General features: G+C 41.8%; 1 protein-coding gene and 1 long non-coding RNA gene across 3 annotated transcripts in view; one reads left to right on the top strand and one right to left on the bottom strand.

Moving 5' to 3' along the window:
- Positions 1 to 3,781: 3,781 nt before the first annotated feature.
- LOC149918908 (uncharacterized) lies at positions 3,782 to 8,042 on the bottom strand. Of its 2 annotated transcripts, none has more exons than XR_016464079.1 (3): positions 7,031 to 8,042; positions 4,352 to 6,614; positions 3,782 to 4,007 (listed from the first exon to the last, which is right to left on the bottom strand). It is a non-coding gene; the product is annotated as an uncharacterized LOC149918908 (long non-coding RNA). The 2 variants fall into 2 exon arrangements; XR_016464080.1 differs by having other exon boundaries at positions 6,505 to 6,614.
- A 158-nt stretch (positions 8,043 to 8,200) lies between these two features.
- The window catches only part of PPP1CB (protein phosphatase 1 catalytic subunit beta), a 31,006-nt gene continuing 24,458 nt past the window's right edge, over positions 8,201 to 14,748 (top strand). Inside the window, exon 1 of the mRNA XM_090135182.1 lies at positions 8,201 to 8,387. Coding sequence (XP_089991308.1) covers positions 8,336 to 8,387 — 52 coding nt within the window. The 5' untranslated portion in view covers positions 8,201 to 8,335. The remainder of the gene's footprint in view (positions 8,388 to 14,748) is intronic.

Genomic DNA, 14,748 nt, shown 5'->3' with positions numbered 1-14,748 from the left:
TTTGAATAATTTGGATTCTAGTCTAATTTTTAATAGCATTTTCCAGTTTAGTGCTTTCTCCCTTCTCTGATATGGTTGCCATTATAAATTTGTAACAAGATTTCCCAGGAAGAGGATTTCTTATTGCCCAGACCTTTCTTATGGAGACACTCAGCAATATTAGCAAATGTTTTCTGAATGAGATAATTATATAGCAGATCAAAGATACTGTATTTCTCATCATTAATAAGTTCACTAGTGATTACTGAAATGTATTTTATTGAATTTATACCTTCCTTTTATGGAATGCATGCATGATAGGATATTGTTAAAACCTGTATCTTTCCTCAGGGCTGGTCACGACAAAATGTTTTGATCTTACAGCTCAGCTTTTGTTTAGCATGTGATTTCGTAGCTCCATGCTTTGAAAGGGCTTGTCACAAGTGCAATTGCGATTACTTAAGATTATGTAGAGTGAGCTAATCATCTAAAGCAGGTATTGAACAGTAAAAAAAAAAATTAAATTAAAAATGTAGACGACAACTGAGAATCCATCTTTACTGGATTTTACTTTACCTCACTCAATGACCCATCTCTTCTGCTAATTCCTGAATCTCTCTACAGGGACAGGGGGCCAAAGCCTCCACCCTTTTATGTGCAAGGTGCAGCACTGCCCTTTTACTTCTGCCCCTATGAAAGTCTTGGAAGTGTTTACAAGAACATATTTTCCACTTAAGACAGAGCTTCAAATCTCATCTGAAATTGCCTGGATGTTCTAAACTTATGAGCATCATCCCACCAGAGATGTGTTCTTGAATGTTAAATTTAGGCTAATTGGAGGCCTATCCTTTAATTTAGCAAGCTGATACTAATACAGATCAAGAGCTAAAAATTAACAGTGGAGATGATGTGTATGCTAAATGCCTAAGTGATGTCTTAACCTATAATTATACAAGTTCTGTTAATAGTGAATAATTCAGATCTTCAGGGATTTCAATAGTCTGATAGGCTGTAGTTATTTCCAATTTACATTACGGTTGCTAGGTTTCATTAAAATAGGAAAAAGTCTGTAGAGTGCAGTAGAAGCAAATTGGTGTTTGAAGTTATCATCCAGGAATCCAAATATGAATTTTATGTTAGAAGGTGTCCAGAAAACACAATGGCACCAAAGCTGAGCATTGATGATGAACATGAGTGGTGTGGGAAGAGAGTGTTTGCAGAGTGTGCTGAGGAGGGACATCACTGGGAGCAACATGCTCTGTAACAGCCATACCTTAGATGCTGCACTGGTACAGCGTAAAAGCGTCCAAAATGTGTTAGAAACCTCAATTAAGCCTTGCTACATTCTTCTGAAGCATTTAAATTTTGTTATCAGTGCTTTGCAGATGGCAGGCTGAGGCACGATAAGGCCTGTGTCTTATCAGAGTGGTGCAGTGACTCAGTCGAGTGGAGCAGGGCTGCAGCCTCCCACTCGGCCACAGCCAGGGGCATTTTCAACATAGCAGTGCCTGGGGCTGCTTGTCCTGCTCCCCTGCTCATGGCTCCTTTCATCCTCACGCCACAATCCTTAGTCTTCTCGGCTCTGCTGGGATGCATAGTTCTGGGTGTGCCATGCTTCAGGTCACTGAACACAACATGGGTTAATGTTCGTGCTTTCTGGGTCTCTTCCAGATCCTGCTCTTTCAAGTCTTACTGTACGTAGACAAATTATTTTAGGAACATCTAGGACAAATTAGATTACCTGACAGATACTAAAAATACCACACAAATGAGATCATGGGAATGACCAGCATGTGTCACAGTTTGGTAGAAATCAAGTTAGCTGACATATTTTGAGGCTGAAATTTGACTTTCCATTCTTTGTAAATTCTTCTGAAGTATATTTTGAATATAAAGAATATCTGCTTCTTATCAGCAGATTAACAACTAAAATAAATGTTCTTTTGGCCTAATAACTAGCTATTTCACCACTGTTTCGTTAGTGATTCACATTACATAAATTCAGCCTCAAGTTCCTTACGTATATACCATTACTTTTTGTATCTAAATTAAAAATATGCATTTCTCTGAAAACACAGAAAACACTGCTTTGAGTTGAGTTTGTATGTTTGTTTGTTTTTAATATCTTGAAGCTCTTTGCTTTTCTCTCTAGTAAATGAACCGCGGGATGATGAGATATAATTAAAGAGCTCTCCCTTTATAAAATACGTCTCCACAACATCTCCTTTTGCCCCTGAATCCAAGTAACCTATTATGTCTCACACTCAAATATGCGTAACCATTTTGTAACATATTGCTAACTATCTCTAATTTACATAAGATATAACAGCAGAACTCCACTTAGTGTTGTACTAGTTAAGTTACTATTATTATGTAATTACATAATGGAGAAATAGCAAATTCAAACTCTTAAAATGCTGATCACAAAGTATATTAAATTATAGCATTGCCTCAACTGTAGGGCAGGTATGGCACACCCTCAGTCCTGAAGTGGAATGGAATAAAGCAGAGCACAACGTGGCTTCTCTCTGGAAACCAACACCTGAAGATGCATTTTAGACCTTAAAGAGCTACACTACCAGTGCCTCTGACGTCTGAAGCCTCTGAGATTTGCTCTTAAAGCCCTGATTAACCCTGAGCCAACCACATTCGTCTCCCAGTTGCCCAACAAAATGGTATTGAGATTGTAGAGCTTAATTATTTACTGTTTGGAAAACACTTTCAGACAAGTAAAGAAGAGATGTCTTGTTAGTACTGAGTTATGTTAAGCAATAATCCCAATCAATAAAAATCACCAAATAATTAAGTATCTTCAGACACTTAACACCCATTGCAACTGCCATTAGCAGCAGGTTGGAGGGCTGTTGGAGTATCACTTTAGCATATTATAAATTCCCCATAGAGCACTCAGATGTCCCACTGATGGCTATGCATGCTGCATATATCACAGTCTTGTCCCTGTGCTATTAACTGTAAGGGTTTCACATTGAAAAATCCTGTCATGGGAATATGTATGAGGACAGTGTGCTAGAGATGTACTAGCAAGAGAAGAGAAATGTGGATGGTCAAAGCACACACAGGAGGCCAGACCGTGACTCACTGCATAACCCGAAGGAGCTCATTTATCTTCTCTTCTTCAGTGTAATCCTCTGTGAGAAACATATAAAGAAATTTAATTGCTTTGTGGACTGTTATGAAGTGTGATTAATAATATTTAGAAAGCCCTTTGAGATCTCTGGATAAACAATGTTTTTTGTGGGTTTCTTTTTTGTTGTTTTTTTTTTTTTTTTTCCAAGGATATTCTTACTGCAATCATAGCTTTCATTTCTTGAGTTTGGCCTCGGAGTTTAGAGGAGTCTTTCTCATGCTTTGCGTACATTTTATTTCTGTGAAACTCTGGCTGCTAGTGTCAAATGCCAGCATATTCACAGGGCACAGACCATCTGCTTTTGCTGAAACGAAATAGTCCTGTGTTTACTTACGAAAATGGATGCAGACATTTTCATTTCTCACAGCTGTTCCTCCTTGGGAAACAGGAGAGTAGGAACATTTTTTTTTTTTTCCTCTAAAGCAAAGAAATAGTAAGCTTAATTGACATTCCACAAACTGAGATCTGCAGATCTTGCAGGCACAGCCTTGTTTTGTTTCCCTCTTCCTTGCTTAGGGAATAACGCCACAGCAAGTGTTGCAAATTTCTGATAGTTTGTGGGCAGTAGGGCAGGCTGCCAGGGGAACTGAGATTGTATCATATGCTAATAATAATAATAATAATAATAATAATAATAATAATAAAAAGCACTCCTTCCACTTTTAAACAGTTCTGATACGGAGAGATGAAGTCATCTGTGACATGCCACACTGTATGCATCTTACCTTATGGTTTTGCATGAGGTCCTGAAAGGTTCTCCTTCATGCCTTCAAGGCAATTCTTAATTCTTATCTTGCCAAGTCTCCACACTAGCTTGGAGCTGTTGGGATAGGGCAGGTGTCACTGCTCTTTCCAGAATGAGACTTCTAAGTCAGGCTTACTGGAATGAAATTTGTATTTATTATTATTATTTTTTATCACTGGTCTTTGAAATGAACAATCTGCTTTCTTGTTTTAATTGCAGATAAAATAACATCCAGACCTACTCTGCCCTTTCAGTATTCTTAAAAAGCAGTCAGGATGTATTACATTCACAGGAACCAAGGGCTGGTATTAATCTACAATTATTAAAGCTTTGATGATTATGGAAAACACGTTTGAATATCAGCCAAAGTTCTCATACGTGTTTCAGATATTTCAGTTGTGTCTCTTCATTGTCTGGAGAGGCTCACATTTGTTATTATTTTCATTTTATAAATGTGGGAATTAAAACTGAGAACTTACCAAGGGTGCCCAGGTAATCATGAGCAAATGTATGACAAGAATCTGAGGAGGGTGAATCTGAATCGCCTGTTAGCTCTTTGAAGTGGAAAGAATAAGTATGAAATGTATGCAGAATATTTACAGTGTATTACTTTAATAATAGCCTACATTTTTGGTTCTATTAATATTTAACTATTTCTAGAAACTATCATAGCTACATCAAAAGGAATTGACTGGCTCTTTTGCTGAACGATTAGAGTTTTCATCTGACACAGATCCAAACTCACATCTCTGCTCCAGCTGATATTTAATTATTTATACAAAGTGTCACAACTCCAAAAAGAAACCCATCTAGGACGCTGCAGTTCACAGAAAAGTTTTTCACATCCTGGGTACGTGGCTCTGAACTCAACTCACTGTCCTCCTCCACTCATTTCTTATGAAAGTTGAGAAAGTCTTGGTTTTGGCTCTATGTATTAGAGTAGTGTATATATATTTTAATCTCTAAAAGTACAGAACAAAACCTACTATTCACCCAGCCTTAGTGTAAATACTGAGAAAGGAAAAAGGGTCCTAAGGAGGTACAGGGTAGGATCTGCTTGGCTTTCTGTGTCTGCTTCTGGTTTTACAGCCAAATAGTGGTAATTAATCAGCAGCATTTGTCTATTTTGACAGTACTTGGATATGATTTCTTGCTCAAAAATCAAGACCTGTGAGTATTTTGTAAGCAGGCTGTCCTCAGAAAACATGTACCGGTGCTGACTGGGATCACTAACTCCTGTTTCAAGTCAGAAACTGAAAAAGGCCACTGAGGCAGCAGTGCTTCCACCCAGGGAGAATATGCACCTAATTACAGGATGGAAAAGCAACTATGGGCCATGCAGTTTTTCCCACCTACACAGCAGTGGTAGTCAGCTCTAAGTTAGGCTCCACAAGGTGATATGACATGTCAGAAATAAGCTGTGGTGAGTGGACAGCTGTCAAACATTGCTATGTGCTCTCAGTCAGGTAACTGAGGACAGACCAAGCAGGACAAGGCAGCTGGATCTGTGGTTTCTGAAAGCAACTTCAGCAATGCTGAAGTCAATATTTAAAGTACTTGATAGCTGACCCCATGTAAGGCAACCAGGAAAGAGTAGGCAATATTGTCAAGACAGGACTCTATAGCTGGGACACAACTGTCTCAGCAGCAGAGTAAGGACTTAGAGAATGACACTTGGTAACTCACCATTTTTTGTCACCTTACTTGGAAATATCTGTTGTTAAGTCTTACATACTCAGTACTGAATTAAAGGATACTTTGAGACAGCATGTGGATAAGGAAAGATGTCACGCAGGGTATTTATGGTAAATGGCACAGAGACCAAAAGAAAGTTAGCAGCAAAGCCCTGTTTGTGGACATAAGAGGAGATTTCAAAATAACTGAAAGGAAGCTTAGAAAGATTAGTATTATTAATGAGAATTTGCCACAGGCAAATCAGCAATGTTCTGCTTCTCCTGCTACTTAAATAATCAGTTAAATATCTTTGGCCTGCATGTGCGTATGCTGTAATGTCAGAAATTACTGAACATCTTCCCTTGATGAAAGACAACGCATTCAGTCCACATTAAATACTTCTTTTTGAATCATAAAAGACAACAGGCCTCATTCTCTGATCTTCTAATTCCATTTGCTGTAATGTAGTTTTGCCAATACAAACCATAAGATCTAACAAGTTTGACCTACAAGTAAGAAAGCCACCAACTCATTTCCTTGCTCAAGCTACAAAGCAAAGCAGGGGCATTCTGTGCTGTCCTGTTGCACGGCAAGAAGCCTGTTCTCCCATGTGACAGCCTTGTACAGCTGGGAAACAAAACTGCTCCAGCCACGTTCCTACTTCAGGGTGCATGGAGGATGAGGAAGAAGAGGGGAGACTTGCTGGTATGAGGGCCAGGAGCTGGCTGGTAAGGTGTTGTACTGACGGCAATGGCAGTGTCAGTGGGCTTTCCTCATTACGTAATGTCATCCCTCATCCCCAAAAACTGAGAAGCAGAGAAGTGGAGCAGAAAGCCAAGCTTCATGAGCGTGCCAGAGGTTCTCAAGAATGCAAAGGCTTGAAGTTATATAGGTCAGTATGGCTTCAGATACAATGTGAATGTGGTAAAATTAAAAAAGAGACACGCGGAGTACCTACAAAGGAAAGAAGTAATGTATTTTTCCACATTCTGCTGCTATGGGTTCTGTTCTATAGCTTCCACTTATTATTTTTATATTATGATATGCCACTGGAACACACCGACATGCCTAGTAAAAACAGTTGTTAAGGAATTACGTTTTTTTCAACATATCTGAAAGTTTTGTATCTTCTGGAGTTTTTGAAGACAAATTAATTGTATCTTTATGTCACAGTGAAGGATAGCTTCATATCCCTATTCTGTTGTCAATGCAAAATGTTCTCTGATAATATATAATTATGCCTGAATTTGATGACTTAAAATAATCTTCACAGCAGCTCAGTTGAAAGAAACAAAACCTGGGACAAATCCTGAAAGGTCAGGAGGGACCATGTATGTATTAGTTTTGGCAGGATTTAATAGTTAGGACAAGGAAGATCTTTTTAAGGGCTGAATGACTGCTTTTCCTAATTTGAAAAAAAAAAAAAAAAAAGATGAAGATTTGTTATTTAGATTTTTACTACTCTCAGAAATAAGGAAGGATACGTGTATGCTCTCAGCAGATGAGCTGGAATTATATTTCTATGTATGCTGCCATCAAAGGGAGATACAAAATACATTTCCTTCTTTAGAACTTCTTCCTCTTCCTTTAGTGATCCAAGTGAAGCTTTACAATCATTGCCTACATATTTCAAAGGAGCATTCTTCCACCTGGCTGCCTGGACACCCAGCATTGCCTGATGCCCGATGGCTACATCAGGATGCCTAACTATCACCCTGCATTGCCTTAACTGATTTTGTTTTCTCCTCCTCATTTTCTCCTCATCAAGAGATAAATATCAGGTTTTCATACTAAAGGCGATGGGGTTTTGCTGGCTTGCACGTAGAGATGAAAAGATCAAGTCTGAGCTCACAGAAGTGGTTTTTTTGTTGTTTTTTTTTTTTTTTTTTTGCATCGACACCCATATTTAGGCACATAAATAAGTGGCGTGTTTGTTCCAGAACACCTGCCATTTGTTCAGCACAAGGCAAGGTACGCATTTTGCCAACGCGCGTTTATTTGTTTGCTGACCCACTCTGCGCTTTCTCACCACGTACATTTTAAAAGACACTTCCGTCCGTCCAAGGCAAGCAGCTGTTGGTGTGTAAAGCAGGTGTGTAAACTAACATGGTTCCATGGTACTCGCTTTTAAAAAACCATCATTAGCAGACAGGTAATCTCGGCAGGTCCGGCCGCAGCGTCACACGAACTGCGGTGGTTAGGGGCTGCTCTGCCCGCTGCCCCAGCAGACAGCACGTCACGTCACCCCGGTTCTGACAGGTTTTTGACTGTGAGTTTCCACGGGCGGCTTCAGCAGGAGGAGTGACACACAAGTTACACGCATCCTACGACGACTCAGTTTCGTGTTTTTTTTTCCTCCCCCCTTCCCCCCAAAACCCGACAGCAACAAAAAAACAACGGAGCGGCGCAGACCAACGAACCGCCTAACGGCCGCCGCGCACGCGCCCCGCCGCCCGCCACTCCTGCAGCGCCTGCGCAGCGCCGGGAGAGCGGCGCGGCGGGTAGGGCCGAGCGGCGCATGCGCGGCGGCGGCTGCTGAGGCGGGGAGGAGGGGAGGGTAGACGGGGTGGCCGCTTCCTCCCATTTAGCGGCGAGGGAGCGGCGGGAGCGCGTTCGGCTGGCCGCGTTGTGACGCCGGGCGGCCGGAGGGGACTGCCGGCGGGGGGCGGGGGGAGCCGTCTGCGCCGCGGCCGCTGCTGCTGCTGCTGCCCGCTCCTCCTCCTGCCGCTCGGCGGAGCGCCCTCCACCCCGCCCTCTCTCCGCCCGGGACCGAGTGTGGTGGCCACAAAATGGCGGATGGGGAGCTGAACGTGGACAGCCTCATCACCCGGCTGCTGGAAGGTGAGCGCCGGGCCGCTCCGCTCCGCGGGAGACTGGGGGGGGGGAGGCGGGCAGGGCGCGGCGGGAGCCGGGGCGGCCCCTCCCTCGGGCCTGGGGGGCTCGGGGCGGCTCGGGGGGCTCCGGCGGCCGTGCCGTGCCCCGCACCGCTCCTCGCGGCGGGGAGGGGACGCTGCGGGTACCCGGCAGGGCCGGGAGGGGGGAGCCTCGCCGGGGCGGCCGCCCGCCTTTAAGGGCATCGAAAAGGCGGAAAAGCCGCTGAGGAGCGGTTCCCGCCGCCGCAGCTGCCCTCTGGGGGAGGCTCGGCTCCGGGCGGGGGGCGGCTGGGTCGGTCGCAGCCTTCCGGGGTCGAAACCGCGTTGGGGTGCGGCGTTAGGCGTGGGGTTGTGTGGGAGCGGCGGGCTGGCGGCCCTCTGTCTGTGCGCTGCGCTGCTCGGGGCTGCGGTGCGTTTTGTGCGGGTTTCCCTCGTAACGAGGAGGGAAGGTGAATCAGTCTTTCCGGAGAAGCTGCGATACTGTTAGTAGCGTTTTCTCTCTCTCGTAAGTTGTCTCGAGTGTTCGGTCTCCGCAGGCCCCTTCTCACGCAGCTCGCCCATCCCGCACGCAGCCCGTGCCCCGTGTGCTGCGCGCACGGATACGCGCTCTCCACTCACTGCCTTGCCACAAATGGAGATGGAGCCTCGTGTACTTAGATCGCTTTGCAGAAGGCTTATATAAAGAAACGTATGGAGTACGTACTGTTCTGGAATAGAAACAAGTTTCCTAAGTCTGAACATTCTTCTTAGCCAAGTTACTGCCAAGCAGAGCTCGTAGGACTCTCAGTTTTTTTGGGTAATTGCTGGCCTTTTTGGAGGTGAAACTGTAAGTTAAAAGCAATGAAACCAATGTTGAAAAAGATATGAAGGCGTTGGGCAATTGCACTCGTGTTTGTGTTTCAAGATGCACGGTGTAGTGTAGTATGGAAAGAAGCTGCAGCTGTTATCAGTTTATCTCTGATCACTACTACAGATAAACTCTGCATTTTCTGCATGTTGAAATCCTGATTAGTAGGTAGGCATAAGGCAAGCTAAGCAGTAACCCACTAAACATTGACTTTTTATTGTACTTTTTTTTTTTTTTGGAACTTCCTAACATTTGTGTATGTATAGTGTTGTGGTTTTTTGGTTGCTTTTTTTTGGTCTTATTTATGGACAGAATAATGAGAAGTACTTTTCCTCTCTGCCCATCTGGTAGTTGCTTAAAAATAGAATGTTTTTAAGGTGATTAAGACCTTTAAAATACTTACTTGTTACCTTTCACATATACCATAAATGCTTGTGTTGCAACTCTAGCTCTTTGGGTTATTACTGGCTGTACTGAAACTATGCAACCTCACCTATGCTTTTCATTCCATGGCAATTTAATTTCTAAGGCTATGTATATGCATTTTCAGAAATAAGTTTTTGTGATAGTGTTGCATCTGTTTGTCAGCCAGTTTATCTCTGCAGAGATCAGAAGATTTTTCTTGATTTGTCCCTTACTAACAGTAGAAGGAATACTTTGTACAACACATTATATTGTATCTGAAAAGCAATAGTTTCTTTTGAAAAAACAAAAGTACATTGCAGGTGGATTTTCATGTAACATCTTTTGTTTTACTGCTAATGTACAGTATCTTAAGCTGCAGTTTGAATAGTAGTGTTCCACACTGAAGCCTTTTCATGCAGCTAGCAGCTCTTGTTACAGAGCTGATGCTGTTGCTTAGCTGACCCGTGCCAGTATGTGTGTGTATCTCTCATGCTGCTTGCACAGAACAGTTCCTATCAGCTTCTATCTCTGGAGCAGTCTGTAGAAAGTAAGCTCTTTGTCTCCATTACTACTACTTCAATTTTGACTAAAACAATGAGGAAAAGTGGCTTTTGAGCTGTTAAAAAACAAAAAAAAACTGCATTAATGTAATAGTATTTTTAAATGAAATGTTGTTGTGCAGTATGCCTGTAGTCCTTTTGGTTACTTGAGGTGAAATGGATGGTGTTCGGTTTCGGCAGCAGTCTACAATTGTCTGAGGCTGCACATAAATTTTAAAGGCAGTAAATGCATTTTAAAAGCTGTGGCCTGAACCTTCCCTGCTATAGTTGGCCTCCTAGTTTGTGACACCTGTTCCTGTGAGGCTAGCTAGCCTGAGTTCTTGGGTTCTTACTTAATTAGATTTCTTATAACTGTTTCCACTGTGGTTGCTCAAGACCACTTGTCTTCTGGGTTATATAACATCTTAAACTTGCCTTTTGATTGCAGTAGATCATCTTACCCTGCATGTGATTCTTCTTGTTTGAGACACCAGTATGAGGAGGCCTGTGGCTAGGCTGCTTGGGAGAATTCCTCAAGGACAAAGTACCAACACTCAGCAGATGTGCATGTATGCTTATCCTGGGCATGTAGTAGGGATCATTGGAGTGCCTGAGGCCAGACTGATTTGCTCCTGAGTTAAATTGGGGACAGTTCTCAGAAAAGCTTAGCTGAGCCATAGTCTAATGCTTGATGATAGTCTCCTAGGATGTTGGTTTATTTCCATGTTCTTATGTATACTGAATACTCATCCTTTTTATTCCTGAATTCACTGCTGAATTAATGAATGGTAAGAGCTTGTTTTGCAATGGCTGTTACAATATGTCTGGTACTTACTTGCTTGTTAGAGATGGTGCTTCTAGAGGTGTGCTTGATTGATTTTGGGGATACTTTTGGCTTATAAGATGTATTTTGATACAGAAATAGCTTGCAAAAGATTCTGCAAGCACTTAAAAGTCGTACAACCAGTTTTTTAACTTAGCTGAAACACTTCTGAACTGATGGGGGACCACAAAAGTGAACGCACTGAATTGGTTTAGAGTTTTTCTTATACAGGTGTTCAGAATTCTAGGCATGGATTAGGCTTAGTTGCACTGTAGTATACAAAAAGATGGTCATATTTTTTTAACATCCAGTGTGCTGTTTTCTTGTTTTTTTTATTGTTTTTTTCGTGCTTTCTCAGCTATGCCATCTGGTGGATGGATCTTCCCAGCCCATTCTATCTATAGATAGTCCAGGATTATGCACATGTAAGACTGTCATCCACACAAAAGATGTGGAACATGCTGTATTTTGCCCCATCTAGGTATACCGTACGTCCCTCTGTGGGAAATGCCATGACATCTGCAAGAATGATGGGCTACCTTGGTGTACCAGGTTTACATTTAACCCAGGTTCTAAGTGAACTTAAGCTTTGGGTATGTATGGAAAAGTTCCTTCTGTGGCAAAGCAGAGATGCTGGAGTAGCTATGCCTTTTCTTATAAGAGAGCTGTGGGTGGTTATTAGGTTACCACGTTTATGGGGGTGTTGGGCTTCCAGTTGTGCTGTAACTGTCTCTGTGCGAGTCCAATTGGGCTGGACTTCAGCAATTTCTATGACTGGATCTCTGAGGAGGACTTGCTTGTGGAACCATTGTACAGGACCAAGCCCCTTGCTTACCTAAGTCTAGCGATATGCTAACAATTTGATTTCAGTTAATGGAACTTAACATAAATTTGCTCGAAGACAAATCTGTTTTTTGGCGAAGCTAGCTGGGCTGCTCTTTCGGATAGTACTGAGTCTACTATGAAGGCTGGGAGGAGAGTCTACTATGAAGGCCAAGAGGAGGGTTGTCAGGCTTCGTGTAGATGTGGGGAGCGGTTATAGCTTCAGTGCTCAGCTAAAAGCATGATTTTTACATCCACCTTAATAAAAACTGATTATACTGTGATCTCACCATGTAAGGTGATGTCTTCTAAGAAAGCTACCAGCTTTGTTTTCTTGTTATTTCAGAGATAATACAGATTGTGACAAAGACTGATATTTGAGCATGAGTCAGTTTTTCAGGTGAAAGGTAAATTTAAATGCTTATGAAGTAATTGGGATGTTCTTTATTACTGTTAAATGCTACAGAGTTGTTGGATGAATGCATTATAATCAGTGAGCTTCAGATTTGGTTAATGTCTCAGTAGGCTACCCTACCCAGGCAGCCTGGTGGTCAGATACAATACCATAGTTGTGTTTCAGTTGCATGGACTTCATTGCTGATACTGAGAGAGACAATTGTGGAGAAGAAAAATGGGTATTAATGAGAAGATCACATCGTGGAGGTGAATCTTGAAAGATCAAAGATTGTTGCCTGATTTGCAGTGAAATCATTGGACAACCTGGTATTAGAAAAAATGAATGAGAACAACTTGAGGAGTTCTTAGCTAAGGAATTAATTTTGAAATATTCTTTGTCTCTTTGGAGAGATAAAATTGTCAGTTTTCATTTGTATGTTCCTCAAAGAGTTTGTATCCCATTAAATGGGAAGAAGGGATACAAGAAGAGTGGTGTTTGCTGCTGAGTTTGTACAGCAGTGCAGATGTGAGCCAGTTCATCTTTGGCTTTATAAGTGCAGGATGAATTAGATAGTTGACTTGAAAAATTGTACTGTAGGCCAGGAGCCCAGTGTCAAAAAAAGTATGCTGGTTCCTTTCTTCTGTCAGATTATTTTGCTGCTTTAAGCCTACATGATTCAGTAACTGTTTCACTTCACACCGCTGCAGAATATTTGTCTTTGTCTTGTTTAGAGCTACAGCTAAATTATAGCATAAAAGAAGGAAGCAGTGCTTTATTTGATGTAAACAGGAGGATATTTTAGCCAGAGTATTTCATCAAATACTTGTGAGTGGCCATTACAAAAGTAGGTATGCAACTTAAAAAAAAAAAAAGAAAAAGACAATAAGTAGTTTAGCAGTGTGAAGTCAAGCATACTATATTTGGCTACAGCTTGGTGAGGTCAGATGGTGTACTCAGGGAACAGGGTGTGTGAGTAAGGAAATCTACTGTAAACTGCAGCCTGGAGTACTGCTGATGCCATCTGTGTCTGCCTTGTGAATTTCATGTAGAAACGGCCCTGTTTACTGCCTTCACATAATGTCCAATGATTTGTCTTTTAGCATTGACTACTTTATCTTTGTTTTACAGCACTGTCTTCTGTCTTTTGGCAATTGAATACCAGGCTTGCTTGATACAAAGCTTTTATGTGTGTCTGGAATCATAGAATTGTCAAGGTTGGAAAAGATCTCCAAGATCATCTAGTCCAACTGTTCACCTACCACCAGTGTTTCCCTGTTAAATCAGGTCATTTAGTACAACATCTAAATGTTTTTTGAACACCTCCTGATATGGTGACTCTACCACTTCCCTGAACAGTCTATTCCAGCATCTGACCACTCTTTTGGAGAATAACTTTTTCATAATATCCATCCTGGTGCAGCTTGAGGCCATTTCCTCTACTCCTGTTCTACACAGCAACCATGGTATTTTTAAGTATCTGAGGAATTAGAACTGCAAAGGTCATCTTAAATTGTAGCTTTCTTAATACATCTTCAGCCATTTTCCTCCTCGTTACTCATCAGAAGTAATGAAGCAACTGTAATCTGCGCTCACCTGTCTCCAGTCAATAATTTTGTTAGCACTGCTCTAGAGGAAAAATTAAGTCCAACTCTGAGAATGAAGCTGATGTTCTGTATTACATGAGATTTTAATGCTAGTTTAACCTTGCAAGTAATGTGGAAAAGAACTCGCCACCCCTTTGTATGTTACTGCACAGTGAGAGGTTTCTACCTCGTACTTTGCTGGTTAGGTGGGGTTTTGGTTCAAGTGTAGCTAACTAAACACAGTAAATATAGAGCAATACCAAGTATTAGGGTTATATATTTTGCTTATGGAATAGAGTGACTGCTGTGATCTTATCTTTCAACTTTGGATCCAGTGATGACTGGGACAGTAAATGATTATGAATGACTGAGACCATAAGCTGTATGGAACCTCTGCATAAATGAACAGGTGGCCCATGAAGAGTGAGTGCAGCTGGCAAGGGTTTTGATGTAGGTTAAATTGCATATTGTGGTGGGCTGATTTGAGTGTCCCCTGAAGTAATCTTAGATAGCTTCTAATGATGCTTCTCCCTGAGCAATAATCCTGCTGGATAGTATGAACTTCCAGAATGTAATTTCAACTTCTGGTAAAAGAGGAACACTTAATTGTTTGGTTATTTCCCTGCTTATAAATTGAAGGCTTAAACAGTCTTTTACTCTGCAGTCATTTTGTATGATGTTAAATAAATCCTTTTAAAGTGAATTCATGATCCAACATTGTGTTCTTCAGCAAAACTCTTCATTTTGAGGGCATTTAGTGAGGACAGGTATTAGTTGTTTTAGACTTCGGACTGAGCAGTGTAGTTCTTCAGAAAAAGCTCCCCCAGAAGCTCTTCTGTTGTTTGTGTAGAGTTGAGATGGTACACCCTATGGAAGATGCAGAGCTTTCTTCACTGTGTAACATGCACAGTAG

Source organism: Phasianus colchicus, chromosome 2 (assembly GCF_987193195.1).
Source record: "Phasianus colchicus chromosome 2, bPhaCol1.hap1.1, whole genome shotgun sequence".
In the NCBI taxonomy this organism is placed as follows: Eukaryota; Metazoa; Chordata; class Aves; order Galliformes; family Phasianidae; genus Phasianus; species Phasianus colchicus.
Note: the sequence above shows the minus strand (reverse complement) of the source record. Positions and strands in the feature narration are given on the sequence as shown.